This window comes from Papio anubis, chromosome 1 (genome assembly GCF_008728515.1).
Source record: "Papio anubis isolate 15944 chromosome 1, Panubis1.0, whole genome shotgun sequence".
Taxonomy (NCBI): Eukaryota; Metazoa; Chordata; class Mammalia; order Primates; family Cercopithecidae; genus Papio; species Papio anubis.
This window is the reverse complement of record NC_044976.1, coordinates 216,204,247-216,223,396: the sequence shown is the minus strand read 5'-3', so window position 1 is coordinate 216,223,396 and position 19,150 is coordinate 216,204,247. Positions and strand designations below refer to the sequence as shown.

Here is a 19,150-nt window from a genome sequence, read left to right as displayed (position 1 = left end):
AACATACTTTATTAATAGCCAACCCAACAACAATATACTTAGACTACATATATTAAAAAATGGATTTTAAGTAAATATACCTTCTCTTCAATTTTGGACCAATGAGTGGGACAGGTTTCAGATTTGACGCATTTCGTAGTTTTCTCAAATTACTCTGATCTCCAAAACCATAAATTGCTGACTTCCAGGTACCATCATGAATGCTCAACCCCTAATAAAATATTTCAAGAGTTAAAGAAACGTGTCTTAAGGGATAGTTACAAACAATATTTCACTTATATTTGGACAAGACATAATCCCTTATTTAATAATCTTGAGGTGAATTTTCGTGACCAGCTAGGGAGCAGTCACATTCATTAGCTCGATCATACTCAATATTTACACCAAGAGAGGCCCTTTCTTTCCCCCTCCTATCATTCTTTATATTCTGTAATAAGTTACTTAGTTTTACTTCACCGATTTTACTTAACTAATTGACCATATTCCTTTAAGATCAGCCACTCTAATCCTTTTTTTTTCTGCCCCATATGATCTGCAGAATAGCCACTCTAATCCTCTCTCGATCCTACACAAACTCCTCGACATTTCCGGATATGTCCGTGTGCACATTTATGCATACATACACTGCGTACTGTGCATCTCTCCATCCTGCTACACCTGGATCCCTGTCTACCTCCAATACCTCTTACTCCAGCCCCAAGTTATAGATCTGTCTTCCTACAGAAGTCTTGGTAAAATAATCTTTTAAAACATTTAAAGTTCACTAATATGATTTGTATTTTAATTGCTTTCCTCAGTCCCTTGATTTCTTTTTGGTATCATAGCCAGTGCAGAGTCCTTAGTATTTGCTTGATCTTACTCAGACTCTCATTTATTCACTGATTTTTCATCCCTTCATGAGACTTTGGGCTGTCAGTGCCTTCCATTCTATCAATACCCTTTACACCTTCCCCAACCCTTACCCCCAGCGCCACCGAGAAACAAGTGGCTGAGATGAGACCCCAGGAGAGGACATGACCTCTGAACTTACTATCACAGCGCTGGCCTTTTTTTTGAGACACAGTCTCGCTCTTATCGCCCAGGCGGGAGTGCCAATGGCACGATCTCAGCTCACTGCAACCTCCACCTGCTGGGTTCAAGCAATTCTCCTGTCTCAGCCTCCTGAGTAGCTGGGATTACAGGCGTGTGCCACCACGCCCGGCTAATTTTTGTATTTTTAGTAAAGACAGGGTTTCACCATGTTGGCCAGGCTGGTCTTGAACTCCTGACCTCAGGCAAGCCGCCCGCCTCGGCCTCCCAAAGTGCTGGGATTGCAGGCGTGAGCCACTGCACCTGGCCTAGCGCTGACCTTTCTTTCCCAACCTCTAGGTGGGCCTTTTAATTCTCTATTACATGAATAAACTTCATTTATTATATTGATTGTACATCATTGTATTATGTCCTTCCTTCCATGTTGTTTACATTGTTTAGGTGAACAGAGTAATTCAGAAAGATTCAAAACTAATTCTGTCACAAGATTTTCAAAGAGGGATATCCATGAGGCAGATATGACGGTACCTTTCGTTGTTAATAAACAAACTAAGAGCAACAATAAAACCATCAAAAGATTCAGGTTTTCCTATCTCAGCTTTGATGATACTGAAAAGCAGAGATACCAAATCTAACTTTCATTCTGGTACAGATTTATTTCTTCTGTTTTATTAAAACTACAACAGAACTAAAGTCTTAAAGGTTTGATTTGTTGTCTACTCTATCTGAGCCTAGCCAAAAGGGCCTATGTGAATCTCTACAAATGTGAAGATTCCAAGCACCAGGAGAAAACAGCTTTTTAAAAATCTAAAAATATTTTCTTATACGACTAAGCCATCAAAAATTACATTCAATTAAAAAAAAAATTGCCTTTCACAGAAAAATATAGAGATGTACCTACTACAATTTTATTAAATTGTATATTGATATATGTTATGAAGCCAACGTACATGTAAACATCCAGGCCAAGAACTACAGGTGGCCAGCAACTAAGAAGGCCCTCCTTCCGTCCTGCCTTTACAGTAATCAAGAAAAATTCTTTTCTTTAGAGTTTAATCACCTAAGAATTCAGCCCTAAGCATTACAATTAGTTTTGCCTGTTTCTAAGCTTTACAGAAATGCAATCAAGCATGATTTATTACTTAGCATTTGGCTTTTTATGTTTGAAATTGTGATGTCAGGATTTATCACGGGTGGTAAGTAACTCCTACACTGCAGCCAGCCTTTTGCCTTTCTTACCCGTGTGTTTTGGGAAACATTCTCAATTTTAAAAGTACACAAGTACATCACTTTTTCATTACATTTAATGCCTCTTTGTCTTTTTGTAGAAGCCATTCCCAACCGTGAGGGCTTCCATAATCCATCCAAACTTGATTTTTGTACAGGGTGCAAAAGTATGAATCCAATTCCATGTGTTCTCCAAGCACACACTCACTTGTCCCAGCATCATCTCCTGAAAAGCCCCTTCCTGTTCCTGCCGTCTTGAAGCCTGGAGGCCTGCTGGGAGGAGGAATTCTAAACGACAAGCATGTCTGGAAAGCTGTGGTCCATGGCCATCTTTGCTATGAGCGGGATCTCCAGAACCAAAGGGAGAACACAGCTCTTCTTAAAACTGAAGGTATTTATGGCTGAGATAAAATGAGATGTGATTTGGGCAGGAGATGCGCTTATGTGTACAAAGAATAATACTGACTCCTGGCAGCAAACCAGGCAAAACCACAGTAACACGGAGAAAGGTGACGTGTGCCCACGGGCACAGTGGCACAAAGTGAGCCTAATTCCAAAGCAGCTTCCTGCTGAGGCCACTAGACATAGCAGCTCTGTGATGCTGTACTCCTCGAGGATCTGATTGAATGAAAAGTAAATAAATACAAATAAAAGTGGATTTGTAAAAAGAAAAGAAAAATGATAGGAAAAGCCTCTCTATCATATATCAAGGGTTTACCTTGACTTAATACCAGGTCTTCATACCCAGGAGTGTCTTTCTGCCTTACTCTCTCTCAAGAATATCTTGCCTGTTCTCAGCCCTTTGAGTTTCCACACACATTTTAGAAACAGCTTGTAAAGATGCACATCAAAACAAAACAAACCAAAAAATCCGTTTGTGATTTTGATGGGAACTGTATGAGATTATAAACAAACTTGAAGAAAATTAACAACTACAAAATGGATTCATATTTTAATCCATGAATACGCTGGATCCTTCAATTTATGTCTTCTTTATGGCCCCTCAATAAATGTTTACAGTTTTCTTCACATAAATCTTGTACACTTTCTATTACTTACTCTTAGGCACTTGATTTATTTAATGCTATCATAAATGGTCTTTTTTACAAAAATAATCACCTTCTAACCATAGCTGACATACAGAAATACCGCTGATTTTTATATTAATTTCATATCCAGGAACAATAAAAACTACTGTGGAAATAAATGAAACAGAATAGAAAAACCAACAAAACCAAAAGTTGGTTATTTGAAGAGGTCAACAAAACTGATACATTTTAGCTAGACACACCAAAAAAAAAAAAAAAAAGAGAGAGAAAGAAAACCCAAACTACTAAAATCAGGAATAAAAGAGGGAACATTATTACCAACATTATCGAAATAAAAAGGAGTATAAAGGAATACTATGAACAAGTGTATGCCAACAAATTAGATAACCTAGGTGAAACGGACGCATTCCTGGGAAGACACTGTTATGGGCTGAACTGCATCCCCACCCAGAATCAGAAACTGAGATGTTGAAGACCTAACCCCCAGCACCTCAGAATGTGACCTTATTTGGAAAAGAGTTTTACCAGCAGTTCACAAAACTCTTCTATTAATGCTAATGTTATCTGTAAGTTCTTTTTAATTTTCTACATTCACAGTTATATCAGCCATCGAAAATAGTTTTGTTTCTTCCTTTCTAATCTATTTGCAGTTCATTTCTGTTTTCCTGCCTTACTCCCCGGGCTAGGATCTGGCTGAAGTAATGATAATGGGTATCTGTGTCTTATTCCTGATGTCAGAGCAAGTTTTTAATGTTAAACACTGGGCATCACACTTCTTACAATTTTTGTTTGTTTTAAAGAGATGGGGTCTCTTGCTCTGACATTCAGGGTGGAATATAGTGGTGTGATCATAGCTTACTGCGGCCTTGAACTCCTGGGCTCAAGCTATCCCTGCCTCACCCTCCAAGTAGCTGAGACTACTGGTGCACACCACCACACCCAGGTTGTTACAGCTTTTTTAAAAAAAATCTTCCCTGCTATTGTTAGTTTGCTGTAAAAATTAAAAAAAAAATTTTTTTATTATTATACTTTAAGTTCTAGGGTACATGTGCACAACGTGCAGGTTTGTTACATATGTATACATGTGCCATGTTGCTGTGCTGCACCCGTTAACTCGTCATTTACATTAGGTATATCTCCTAATGCTATCCCTCCCCCCGGTTCCCTCCTCACAACAGGACCTGGTGTGTGATGTTCCCCTTCCTGTGTCCAAGTGATCTCATTGTTCAATTCCCACCTATGAGTGAGAACATGTGGTGTTTGGTTTTCTGTTCTTGCGATAGTTTGCTGAGAATGATGGTTTCCAGCTGCATTCATGTCCCTACAAAGGACACAAACTCATCCTTTTTTATGTGCTGTAAATTTAATCATGGATATTACATTTTATCTATCTACTTTTCTCTACTGACATGATCATATGATTTTCTAACTTTAGCCTGTAATGAGGTAAATTATAGATTATACAGTGCCAAACCTTGCGTTCCTGCTCTAAAACCAGTTTGGTCAAAATATATTATTCTGTGTATATATCGCTATTTTTAATTTACTAAATTTTGTTTAGGATTTTTACATCTATGTTCCCATGAGACTAGACTGAACTTTTCCATTATGGAATTGCTCTTGCAGGGTTTTGAAATCAAAGTTACGCTAGCCTTGTCCACTGAATTCATTCAACAAACAACTATTGAGATGCTATTATGTGACCAGTACTGTTCTAGGTGTTCAGTGAATTAAATGAGGACGATCCCTCCTTATGCGGTGCTCGCATTTAGAGACAGTGATAAAGCTAACAGAAAAGGTCATATCTAGAATTTAGAAGGTGGGAAGCACCACAGCAGAAGAGAAAAAGGACAGCAGATAACATGAACTGCTAGTGCTAGGCAAGGGAGGTGGTTTGCAATTTTAAATAGGATGGTCAGGGCAGGCTTCAGTTAGGAAAGTGACATTTCAGAAAAGACGTGATGGAGGTGAGGGAGCTAGGCATGCAAATATCTGGGAGAACTGTTTGCAGGCAAAGGAAACCGCCAGTAAAAAAGCCCTAAGGCAGGAGTGTGCAGGTGTGTTCAAGGAGCAGAGCAGAAATCAGTGTCAATGGAGAACAAACGGGCAAAGTGTGGGGGAGAAGGCTGGAGAGGTCACTGGGGCCAGATCGTTCACAACCATTCAAACTACTGTAAGGACCAGGCTTTCTTTCTGAATGCAGCAATTCTGAGCTGAGGAGTGACACGGTCTAGATTATGTGTGAAAAGGATCACAGTGGCCGTTATGTTGAGCATAGACTGTAGAATAGGTGGTAGCAAGGGAAGTGGTTAAAAAAAAAAAAGGGGGTTGGATTCTGACATGTCTTAAGGTAGAGTCAACAAATTTCCTGACAGGTTGCCAGGTCTGGCACTAGACTGCTGTTCTGCAGCTACTCCTTATCCTTCTTCTCTTAAGCTTTTTATTTATACATAAAAACTTGTAGCTGGGAGTGGTGGCATGCACCTGTAATCTTAGCTATTCAGGAGGCTGAGGCAGGAGAATCGCCTGAACCGGGGAGGCAGAGGTTGCAGTGAGCTGAGATCGTGCTACTGCACTCCAGCCTGGGAGACAGAGTGAGACCCCATCTCAAAAAAAAAAAAAAAAAAAAAAAAAAGAAAAGAAAAAAATTGAATCATAGACTGATTCTGATTGCTCTTGTCAAAGGCAAGTATCTTGGGCCCCCAAAATCACTAAGGAAAACTCTAGCTGAAAACTGCTTAGGGCAAACCTGCCTCTCATTCTATTCAACGGCTCACTGAGATAGATGCATATCTGACTGCCTCCTTTGGAAAGGCTAATCAGAAACTGGGAAGAATGTAACCGCTGTGTCCCACCTGTCTGTGACCTGGAAGCTCCCTCCCCACTCCCAGGCTTCCTGCCTTTGCTTCAAGCTGTCCCGCCTTTCCAGACCGAACCAATGTACTTCTTACATGTAGTGACTAATGTCTCATGTCTCCCTAAAATACAGAAAACCAAGCTGTGTCCTGACCACCCTGGGCACACGTCGTCCCGACTTCCTGAGGCTGTGTCACGGGATGGGTGTGTCCTCAACCTTGGCAAAATCAACTTTTTTTTCTTTGAGATGGAGTCTTGCTCTGCCACCCAGGCTGGAGTGCAGTGGTGTGATCTCAGCTCACTGCAGCCTCCGCCTCCTGGGTTCCAGTGATTCTCCTGCCTCAGCCTCCAGACTAGCTGCGATTACAGGCACCTGCCACCACACCCAGCTAATTTTTTGTATTTTTAGTAGAGATGGGGTTACACCATGTTAGCCATGTAGGATAGAATAAATTCCTCTTCAAAGGTTTCAGCCTGTAAATTGTTAAGTACAATGAGTTCTGAGATCCTCTCCAAGAACCAATGTATCAGTATGTTCCACTCCCCTGTTCTTTGTTCTTTAAAGTTTAACTTTCTTGTTCTTTACGTCTCCTTGTCCCTAGTTTCAGTAAACAACCTCCTCCTAGCCTCTATCACCTGCTCTGACCTTAGTTACCCTTGGTCACCTGCTCTGTTCTTAGTCATCCTGAGCCACCTGTTCCATAACTGCTCGTACCCCTGCTCTCTTTAAAAGAGCCAATCAGAATTAGCTTAGACTGTGCAGTCCAACCCTAGCCAATAGCAGAACGACACAGCAGTAGGGGCTACCTGTGTCAGGGATAAGAACCCCTTCCCTCCCCTGTTTAGGTGTGCTCTCACCATTGCTCCATCCGCAAGATGCACCCTTCTATAGAAGAAAAGTTGCCTTGCTGAGAAAATTTATGTTCGAGCAAAAGAAAATTTATTTCTTTTGCAGCACCAAATATTTATTTCTAACAGCCAGGCTGGTCTCGAACTCCTGACCTCAGGTGACCCACCTGCCTCGGCTCGGCCTCTCAAAGTGCTGGGATTACAGGTGTGAGCCACCAGGTCCAGCCTAACTTTCTTAATTAACTGAAACCTGTCTCCAGATTTTCTGGGTTCACACTCTATTACCCCAGGTCACATCGACTGGCTTAAGAACAAGCAAAATGACTAATCTTCTCTATTGTTTGACATATAAACTGGGCAGCTCTTCCCAAGAAATCATGAACCTTTATGACAAAGTATACCTGAGGATGCCAGTACTTCCCTGCTCCATCCAGAGCCTACACAAAGAAAAGTAGCAAGGCCGGGCGCGGTGGCTCAAGCCTGTAATCCCAGCACTTTGGGAGGCCGAGGCGGGTGGATCACGAGGTCAGGAGATCGAGACCATCCTGGCTAACATGGTGAAACCCCGTCTCTACTAAAAATACAAAAAACTAGCCGGGCGTGGTGGCGGGCGCCTGTAGTCCCAGCTACTCGGAGGCTGAGGCAGGAGAATGGCGTGAACCTGGGAGGCGGAGCTTGCAGTGAGCCGAGATCGCGCCACTGCACTCCAGCCTGGGTGACACAGCGCAAGACTCCGTCTCAAAAAAAAAAAAAGTAGCAGAAACGAAAGAGACGAAAAAGGAGAAACAAGAGGGGAAAAAAAGAGTTCGGACAGTATCATTTGAACATCTAGATCCAGCCATATGATTTACCTTCAGGCATTTGGTTACATGAATCAATAGATTCTTTTTTGTTTTGTTGGTTTAAGCTGGGTTTCTAACACATGCTACCAAGGGCCCCAAGGATGCATTTCTCATTCCTGTTTCTGAGCCTTTGTTCCAGTTGCTGCCTTTCACCTGCCAAATGCTATTCACTTTTCAAAGCTAGTTTCAATAAGGCCTCTATGGAGCATTCCCAAATTACTCCCACTATCACTTATTTTTATTTTTGACACAGCCTCTTGCTCTGCTGCCCAGGCAAGGGTGCAGTGGCGTCATCTCGGCTCACTGCAACCTCCGCCTCCCAGGTTCAAGCAATTCTCCTGTCTCCATAACCTGAGTAGCTGGGATTACAAGCATACGCCACCAGGCCTGGCTAATTTTTCTATTTTTAGTAGAGACGGGGTTTCACCATATTGGCCAGGCTGGTCTCAAACTCCTGACCTCAAGTGATCCACCTGCCTCGGCCTCCCAAAGTGCTGGGATTACAGGCGTGAGCCACTGCGCCTAGCCATTTATTTTTATTCTTATAAGGGAGGAGAACACCCCTAATATTGTCTTATGCCAAATTTCTGCCTCCAAAGAAAGAAGGAGTAAAAACTAAAAGGCAGAAATGAAATCCACAGGCAGACAGCCCGGCCGGCGCCCTGGGCCTGGTTAAAGATTGACCCCTGACCTAACCGGTTATGTTATCTATAGATTCCAGACATTGTATGGACAAGCGTTGTGAAAGTCTCTGTCCTGTCCTGTTCTGTGCTGATTACCGGTGCATGCAGCCCCCAGTCACGTACCCCCTGCTTGCTCAATCCATCACGACCCTCTCACGCGGACCCCCTTAGAGTTGTGAGCCCTTAAAAGGGACAGGAATTGCTCACTCGGGGAGCTCGGTTGTTGGAGATGTGAGTGTGAGTCTTGCCAAAGCTCCCGGCCAAATAAAGCCCTTCCTTCTTTTTTTTTTTTTTTTTTTTTTTTATTTTTTTGAGATGGAGTCTTGCTCTGTCACGCAGGTTGGAGTGCAGTGGCACAATCTCGGCTCACTGCAAGCTCCGCCTCCTGGGTTCAAGCAATTCTCCTGCCTCAGCCTCCCGAGTAGTTGGGACTACAGGCTCCCACCACCTCGCCCAGCTAATTTTTTGTAATTTTAGTAGAGACGGGGTTTCACCGTGTTAGCCAGGATGGTCTCGACCTCCTGACCTTATGATCCACCCGCCTCAGCCTCCCAAAGTCCTGGGATTATAGTTGTGAGCCAGCACGCCCAGCCAGCCCTTCCTTCTTTCACTCGGTGTCTGAGGGGTTTTATCTGCGGCTTGTCCTGCTACACTTATACTCTACTAAAGAGTCTGTGTAACCACAAGTGATAGCATATTTTACATAGCTCTTTATGTTAATCTGAACCCACGATCTAGACGAAGACAGTCATTCCTCTTATTAAACACGTTCCGCACCACCCCACCTTTGTCTTTGATTCACTATTTCCTCTTCCTTCACATCTCCACGGCACCAGCCCTTGAAAGTCAGTCTATATCCCAGCTTCTCCAGAAAGTTCTTGATCTCTGGACTCTTAGTTAGATGTATTCACCATACTCAGAATCCTACAGTATTTCATCTGATCTCTTCAATAACAAACATTTTTTTCTTTCCTGCCAAACTAAATTATTACACTTTAAAGGTAGGGTTTGTATCTTATTCATTTACATGCCATTTTCTCTTGCACAGTTACTGTATGCATTTGCACTACTATACAATATTTGTTGAATGAATATAATTTAGAACAAATACTTTGGAAGCCACAGTACAGACCTAGAACTGGGTTAGGTACTATCGGCAATAAAAGTCTTGTCATAAAACATGGTCCTTTCCCAGAAATGCAACTGTCTTATGTTCCCGACGTCAATGTCTTCTGTTACCAAATACACTGTAAATTCAGTGAGACTAGATTTACCTCATATACCTCTTTTTGGTCATGACAGTACCTAAGTTACGCGCAGGATAAAAACTATGCTGACTTGCACTAAGGTGAAAATTTTCCTGGCCAACAACATTTACTGTGCACCAATGATAAAGGCTTTAGTGTTGAGATCATGATAATTCATTCTAATACAATGAACACTGCAGTTGTTTTTAGAAGAAATTATATTTTAGGGGCCCGGCGCAGTGGCTCATGCCTGTAATCCCAGCACTTTGGGAGGCCAGGGTGGGCAGATCACTTGAGGCCAGGAGTTCTAGACCAGCCTGGCCAACATAGCAAAATACCAACTCCCATGAAAAAGAAAAAAAACAAAAATTAGCCAGGTGTGGCGGCACATGCCTGTAATCCCAGGTACTCAGGTGGCTGAGGCAGGAAAATCACTTAAATCTGGGAGGCAGAGATTGAGTGAGCCAAGATCACACCACTGCACTCCAGTCTGGGCAACAGAGTGAGACTCTGTCTCAAAAAAATAAAATAAAATAGCAGGGCACGGTGGCTCACGCCTGTAATCCCAGCACTTTGGGAGGCTGAGGTAGGCGGATCACCTAAGGTCAAGAGTTCCAGACCAGCCTGACCAAAACCCGTCTCTACCAAAAATACAAAAAAATTAGCCAGGCATGGTGGTGTGCGCCTATAAGGCTGACGCAGGAGAATCACTTGAACCCAGGAGGCAGAGGTTGCGGTGAGCTGAGATCGCGCCATTGCACTCCAGCCTGGGCGACAAGAGCGTAACTCCATCTCAAAAATAAATAAATAAAATAAAATAAAAAGAAGATAATGTATATTTCAAGTCAAAGTAATCTTGGTATCTTTTAAAAAATTAAACATGGTGACTTTCACACATTAAATATTACACATACATAAAAAGTTAGTCTAAATATGTTTTAAGACGCACGTGTCATTTCCAAAATATTTTTAATATTAACTTGAAACAACACAAGACAAACAGAAAACCAACCTCAGGGCCTGAATGTATAGTCAGGAAACTTTCCACAGCAGTCAAAGTACCTAAAAGAGCAGGAGAATGGTAAAAAGCAAAATAAAATCTAAATTATTTAGGACAAGTAATAATAAACAATGCCTATTCACTTAGAGACTAGCTTTTCTAAGCCTACAGCTGACATAGAAAATCTGTACAGATAACAGTTTTATTATGTTTTTGTACACAGACTTAAGAAGTAGCTATGGCCAGGTAAACCATCAGAAAGAGTAGACTAGCATAAACTCTATTCGCTAGTACTGACAAAATCTTTTCTAGTATTTAAAAACTGATGACAGTAAGAATCACCCCCAATAAGGCAACAATTGAGCTCACTCGAATGCTGGTGGCACGGGCCTATAATCCCAGTGTTTCGGCTCGAATGCTGGTGGCACACGCCTATAACCCCAGCGTTTCGGCTCGAATCCTGGTGGCACAGGCCTATAATCCCAGCGTTTCGGCTCGAATCCTGGTGGCACAGGCCTATAACCCCAGCGTTTCGGCTCGAATCCTGGTGGCACAGGCCTATAATCCCAGCGTTTCGGCTCGAATGCTGGTGGCACAGGCCTATAATCCCAGCGTTTCAGCTCGAATGCTGGTGGCACACGCCTATAACCCCAGCGTTTCGGCTCGAATGCTGGTGGCACAGGCCTATAATCCCAGCGTTTTGGCTCGAATCCTGGTGGCACAGGCCTATAATCCCAGCATTTCGGGAGGTCAGGGCAGGAGGTCACTTTCTTTCTTTCTTTCTCTTTTTTTTTTTTGAGACGGAGTCTGTCTCCCAGGCTGAAGTGCAGTGCAGTGGCGCGATCTCGGCTCACTGCAAACTCTGCCTCCTGGGTTCAAGCGATTCTCCTGCCTCAGCCCCCTGAGTAGCTGGGATTACATTTTTAGTAGAGACAGGGTTTCACCATATTGGCCAGGCTGGTCTCGATTTCCGGACCTTGTGGTCTGCCCACCTCGGCCTCCCAAAGTGCTGGGATTTCTGGCCCCCATCTTTTTTAGAAAAATTAGCCAGCTGCAGTGGCATGTATCTGTAGTCCTAGGGACTACTACTACTACCGTACTAGGGAGGCTGGGGTAAGAGGACTGCTTGAGCCCAGGAGTTCAAGGCTGCAGTGAGCTATGATCGCGCCACTGCACTCCAGCCTAGCCTAGGCGACAGAACAAGAGCTTGTCAAAAAAAAAAAGAAAGAAGAAAGAAGTTAGATCCATGGGAATTATTCTGCTTTAAAATATGACAGCTTTCAAGAGGCTTATTAACAGTGGGTTATAATGAATGTACACAAAAACTATCAAAACACCCTTTGTGATGGCTTATAAAACACTAAGACTACTAAAATGAAACAAAAATAAGTATAAAATAAAAATTGGAAACCAAGCCAGGAAAAAGCAGACATCAAGTATATTAACCATGAAGACTAATATGCAGGCATAGTGGTTAAGCATTTAATTAATTATTGAGTTTCTCAAGAACAATGAGGCAAAAGAAAAATATAATGGCTGGCTAATTCTCAAAATCTGATAAATGAAATATATTCATTCCTTAAGTGCTTTTAATTCTAAGAGAAAATTAAAACATGGGGCCTTACAAAGTTGACACCAAGCAAAATAATAAATAACCACGTAATCAACAAAGCTGTTACAGCAGAAGAGAACTACAGCCAGGTAAATGTCATTAGTCTGGCCACGGACAAAAATAAAAAACAGACCATTCAAATATAACTCACTAGAGGCGATTCTGATGGTTACTAAAAGAATGTGGCCTGGGTATGTGGCTCTGTGATCTAACCCCATCCACAGAACCCCTAAAGCGTAATCTAATAAAAGTGGACCACCTGCAGCAACGATCAGCTGGCTGACTTCTAGCGTTCAGTATCCGAAAAAATGTTTACACAAACCTTAAACTAATATCTCTCCCTTACGAAGGAAAAAGTCTTATTCAAATAAAAGCAGAGAACAACCTCAAGAAACAGGATTATCGTGAAGAAAACTAAACTTCACAGACTTTAAAGAATTATTTTAATAAATGGAGACATATTAGGTCTAAGGATTGGAACACTGAATATTTTGAAGATGTTCAATTCACATTTCTCTTTTTAATTGGAATGGTTCTAGTGTTTAACTATTCATTACGTATGATACAGGCTACTGCCTTCTGACATTCATTCATTCATTCATTCATTTATTTGAGACGGAGTCTTGCTCTGTTGCCCAGGCTGGAGTGCAGTGGCGTGATCTTGGCTCACTGCAACCTCCGCCTCCCGGGTTCAAGCGATTCTCCTGCCTCAGCCTCCCGAGTAGCTGGGACTACAGGCGCCTGCCACCACGTCCTGCTAATTTTTTTTTTTTTTTTGCATTTTTAGTAGAGACAGTATTTCACCACGTTGGCCAGGCTGGTGATGCAACCGCCTTGGCCTCCCAAAGTGCTGGGATTACAGGCGTGAGCCACCATGCCCAGCCCTGAAATGTATTATGTAAGAAACTATTCTATTCCTAAAAATGTAAAATCACTAAATGGTGTGAATTCTCAATTTTCAAATCATTTTTTGAGATGGGCACATAGCTGCTCACCTCTGATATGATTATATAACTTCCTAATGCTAAACCTTCGTCTCAATATATTGTTCTTCTAAAATGCCACTGGATGAGCTGGGCATGGTGCCTCACATCTGTAAATCCCAGCACTCTGCCAGGCCAAGGTGGGAGGATCACCTGAGGCCAGGAGTTCAAGACTAGCTTGGGCAACATAGTGAGACCCCATCTCTACAAAAATTTTATAAAATTAGTTGGGTATGGTGGCATAAGCCTGCAGTCCTAGCTACTTAGGAGGTTGTGGAGGGAGCACTGCCTGAGTCCAGGCGTTCGTTACAGTGAGCTATGGCACAGCAAGAACCCGTCTCTTAAAAAATTTTTTAAATGACACTGGATTTATTAAAATTTTATATAGTATTTTCTTTTTACTTCTAATTTCACAAGCAAGATCTGTAGTTTGTGTGTGTGCGCTATCTTTGTTGGACTTTGGTTTCACAGTTATGCTTTTTAATATACGCTGGAACATTTTCCAATTTTTTAAGTCTAGAACACTTTACATGGCACTGAAGTTACCTGTTTCAGGTTTGTTTTTTGTTTTGTTGTTGTTTTGTTTTGTTTTGTTTTTTGCTTTTTTTCTAAGAGACAAGGTGTCACTCTGTAACCCAGGCTAGAGTACAGTGGTGCAATCACAGCTTACTATAGCCTCAAACTCCTGGGCTCAAGTGATCCTCCTACCTTAGCCTCCTGAGGAGCTAGGACTGACTACAGGTGTGTACCACCACATCTGGCTAATTTTTTATTTTATTTTTTAGAGACGAGTCTTGCTATGTTGCCCAGGCTGGTCCTGAACTCTTCGCCTCGAGAGATCCTGCTGCCTCAACCTCCCGAGTAGCTAAGACTTGGGAGCAAGCCACCACAGCCTGCTCAGGGAATTTTCTAAACCAGACACTCTTAAATATGCAAAACATTAGTAACTTCAAATGTTTTACTGTAACATTCATTATTTTATCCATTATTAAATAACTGTCTCCAATTCTGTGTTCAATACTTTCTAGCTTTGATGGTTAAAAATTTAAAACCTTTTTAAACTATAATATACAAATTATGCTTTAAAATGTGCTGATTCCTAAACAAAGCAAGCTTGAATTTATAATGGTTGCCAAAGGTGTTTTCCAGAAATTTGACAGCTCAAACCAAACTATACTGAGACAATAATATATCACTGTAAAATACAGTATTATCCATGTCTCAACAATAGTCTCAATAGCATTTTATTAAAAGTGCAGCTATATTAAAAACAAAACGTGTGTTTTAATATTACCCATTTATGGCTATGTTTCTTTTTTCAACTAGATTTTAGTTCACCACAGTTACAAACATGAAGCCCTTGCACCGTACTGTTAAGTTCCATGATTGCTTATTGATCAATAATTACCATTCATTTTATTTCTGGTATATATTACTCCCAGATCTGCCGGAATGGAGTCAAAGCCACTGCTTCCAATGATATAAACCCCTTTGTCTGCAGCTTTCTCATGATACTTCAATTGCATTAGTTCCAGAAACTAAAAAATCCAGGATAAGAATTTTAATTAGAGTTATGCAGAAAGACATAGACCAGTATTAAATAATTTATCTTTAAAAACAAAGCAATCAAACTTTGAAAATGCTAACCAGTGTGGCTCTGCAGCAAAATATTAACTGTCAAAATATTTTTTCACTTATTCAGCAAATACAGCACCTACTGTGTACCAGATGGCATGGAAGATACGCTCACCTGACTTTATGACACTTAATATTTTTAGAATGACTTTTAAATATAAAAGTAATGCCTATTATAAAAAATTAAATAAAACATAAAAAATAGAAAGTAAAAAAAAATTACCCCAAACGGCATTACCCAGATGAACACTGTCACAGACACAGAGCTCTGCACACGCATAGACAGAGAGCGGGAAAGGAGATGACGGCAGAGGGCACAGGGGAATAACGTCCGCTCTGCTCTTCCACCTGTTTTTAGAAATTACTTTTTAAAAACAATGTAAGATTTACAGAAAAATGGAATAGGAGAGAGTTCCCAAGTACCCTGCAGCCCAGTTTTCTCTATTTTTAACATCTTTTACATGAACAGTTGTTACAATTAATGAACCAATACTGACATATGATTTAATTCGCTAAAGTTCACAGTTCATTCTGATTCCCTTAGTTTTTACTGAACCCCTTTTTCCGCTCCAGGATCCCATCCAGGATTACAGTCGGTTGTTATGTCTCCTTCGGCTTCTTTTGGCTGCGACAGTTTCTCACACTTTCCTTGTCTCTGATAACCTTGATGGTTTTGAGGAGTACTGGTCAGGCATTTTGTAGAGTTCCCCTCTACTGGAATTTGTCTCATGTTTTTCTCATTATTAAACTGGGATTATGGGTTTTGGAAAGAGACCACAGGGGTAAAGTGCTATTCATTTCATATCATATCATATCACATATCATATCATATCCTATCAGGACTACGCACTGTCAACATGATTTACCAGGGTTTGTCAGGTTTCTCCACTGTCAATTTATGCTCCCTCTTCCAGAGGGTGACACACATACACAATCACACCTGTTCAGGCACATACAGAGACACAAACACACACCACATACACACACTCATTCATGCACATACACAAACACGAACACAATCACACACACATTTGCTCATGCACAAACACACGTTAACAGTCACACTAACACAGTTACACTCACACATACACACAAACACATTAACACAGTCACACACACAGCTGCTTGCACATCAATGTGGAGAAGTTACATAAATTATGTGGAATTCTTCCACACAGAAGATTTGTCTCTTCTCATCCCCTGCCCTTTTTGTTTTGTTTTGTTTTGAGACGGAGTCTCGCACTGTTGCCTGGGCTGGAGTGCAGTGGCGTGATCTCGGCTCACTGCAACCTCCACCTCCCAGGTTCAAGCGATTCTGCTGCCTCAGCTTCCCGAGTAGCTGGGATTATAGGCACCTGCCACCACACCCAGCTAATTTTGTATTTTTAGTGGAGACAGGGTTTCTCCATGTTGGTCAGGCTGGTCTCAAACTCCTGACCTCAGGTGATCCACCTGCTTCGGCCTCCCAAAGTGCTGAGATTACATCCCCTGCCCATTTTAAAAATAAATTGTCTTTATTTTATTATTGACTTGTAAAAATTCTTTATATATTCTGGGTTTTTTTGTTTTTTTGTTTGAGATGGAGTCCCGCTCTGTCACCAGGCTGGAGTGCAGTGGCATGATCTTGGCTCACTGCAACCTCTGCCTCCCAGGTTGAAGTGATTCTCTTGCCTCAGCCTCCCGAGTAGCTGGGACTACAGGCGTGCGTCACCATGCCCAGATAATTTTTGTATTTTTAGTAGAGATGGGGTTTCACCATGTTGGCCAGGATGGTCTCGATCTCTTGACCTCGTGATCTGCCCGCCTCGGCCTCCCAAAGCACTGGGATTACAGGCGTGAGCCACCTAGTCCGGCCCTCTGGTTCTTTATTAGGTTTCTTGTTGTTTTGAGACAGGATCTCACTCTGTTGCCCAGGCTGGAGTGCAGTGGCTCAATCTTGGCTCACTGCAGCCTCCACCTCCCGGGTTCAAGTGATTCTCATGCCTCAGCCTTCTGAGTAGCTGGGATTGCAGACATGCACCACCAAACCTGGCTGAGTTTTGTACTTTTAGTAGAGAAGGGGTTTCGCCATGTGGCCAGGCTGGCCTCAAACTCCTGGCCTCAAGTGATCCACCCACTTTGGCTTCCCAGAGTGCTGGGATTACAGGCATGAGCCACCGTGCCCAACCCCTTATTAGGTTTTGATATTATGGCTGGGCACAGTGGCTTATACCTGTAATCCCAGCATTCTAGGAGACCGATGTGGGTGGATCACTTGAGGCCAGGAGTTCGAGACCAGCCTGGCCAACAAGGTAAAACTCTGTCTCTACCAAAAATACAAAAATTAGTCAGGTGTGGTGGTGTGCACGTGTACCCCCAGCTACTCAGGAGGGTGAGGCGGGAGAATCGCTTGAACTCAGGTGGCAGAGGTTACAGTAAGCCAAGATCGTACCACTGCACTCCAGCCTGGGCGACAGAGAGAGACCTGTATCCAAAAAAAAAAAAAAAAAACCCAAGAGATTTGATACTACTTTTATGATAGTTTTTAGATGACTTAAAAGGTTTTCACCATGCTCTGGGTTATTTTAAATAACACGGGAATTGTTTTTTGTTTTTGTTTTGTGTTTTTGAAGACAGGGTCTCACTACGTTGCCCAGGCTGGAGTACAGTGGCGTGATCATAGCTCACTGCAGTCTTGACCTCCCAGGCTCCAGTGATCTTCCTGTCTCAGTCTCCTGAGTAGGTGGGACCACAGGTGTGTGCCACCGACTCCTGGCTAATTTTTTAACTCATGGGCTCAAGTCATCCTCCCAAAGTGCTCCCAAAGTGCTGGGATAACAGGCGTGCGCCCCCTCACCTGGCCTTTTTCAAAGTGCTGGGATAACAGGTGTGCACCCCCTCACCTGGCTTTTTTTTTTTTTTTAAATTTGTTTCCTCCTCCTTCTTGAATCAATTTTGGTAATTTACACTTTCTCAGTATTTTCCAGTATTTTACCAATTGATAAACTGCAAATACATATTAGTATCATATTGGCACACTGATGATGATAACCAGTAGTTACTACAGAGACACATGATGTTACCATTTTAAAGGCTGAAGAAGAGCTTAATGCCTGTTAACACATAACTTCCTGTGGTCAGGCAAACCTCAATTGAAGACCTAGTTCTTCTACTTACTAGATGCATTACTGAGCCAGTTATTTAAGCTTCCTCAGCTTTAATTTCCTCATCTATAAAAAATGGAGGAAGATAACTACTCTATACGTATTTTTTAAAAAGTTACATAAAACACTTAGCACAATGTTGGGCATATAGTAAGCATTCAATAAATGTGAACATTCAAAATCTTTAGGTTGATTTTACACTAGTGAACTTTACCTTTATTTTTATGTAATGTTATAAAGGTAACTGATTTTTTTTTTTTTTTTTTGAGACAGAGTCTCGCTCTGTCACCCAGGCTGGAGTGCAGTGGCGTGATCTCGGTTCACTGCAAGCTCCGCCTCCCGGGTTCCCGCCATTCTCCTGCCTCAGCCTCCCAAGTAGCTGGGACTACAGGCGCCGCCACCCCGCCCGGCTAATTTTTTGTATTTTTAGTAGAGACGGGGTTTCACCATGTTAGCCAGGATGGTCTCGATTTCCTGACCTCATGATCCGCCCGCCTCGGCCTCCCAAAGTGCTGGGATTGCAGGCGTGAGCCGCCGTGCCTGGCCTAAAGGTACCTGGTTTTTAAAAGGGAATTCAAAATTAAAACCTTACATAAGTGAGATTCTAAGAGTTATGCACAGTTCGCTATTTTAATTGATTCAGTTTAAAGCATGAAGTAGCTATCATAAGCACAGACCTAAAAGAAATGATGTAGAGAGGAAAAAAATTCAAGAAAACTGAAGCTAAGATCTTACCATCGGTGCTCTCCTTCGAGCTATTAATGGAATACCACACGCATACCATCTCTGAACGCTAGAGAGGAGCTGTCGGCTTCTCAATATGTCTGCAAAATTGCACTAAATATTTCCACTTCATGAAACAGAAATGTATGTGTTAATTCTACGTTGTTTCCTTTTCATTTTATATACCTGAGGTTCTCCACTGATGTCGATACAACTGGCTCCATTTTCAATACACGCTTTTATTACAGGTTCTCCATAAAATCGATACTAGG

The 19,150-nt window shown here is 42.0% G+C and overlaps 1 protein-coding gene across 2 annotated transcripts in view; it reads right to left on the bottom strand.

The window, feature by feature from the left end:
• SCCPDH (saccharopine dehydrogenase (putative)) overlaps positions 1 to 19,150 on the bottom strand; it is a 45,434-nt gene that overhangs the window by 9,205 nt on the left and 17,079 nt on the right. The window contains exons 3-6 of one of the 2 annotated variants that reach the window (XM_003893665.3): positions 19,065 to 19,145; positions 14,786 to 14,915; positions 10,795 to 10,844; positions 81 to 211 (exon numbers count right to left, since the gene is read on the bottom strand). In XM_003893665.3, coding sequence (XP_003893714.2) covers positions 81 to 211; positions 10,795 to 10,844; positions 14,786 to 14,915; positions 19,065 to 19,145 — 392 coding nt within the window. The remainder of the gene's footprint in view (positions 1 to 80; positions 212 to 10,794; positions 10,845 to 14,785; positions 14,916 to 19,064; positions 19,146 to 19,150) is intronic. The other variant, XM_009195838.3, reaches the window with a different exon arrangement.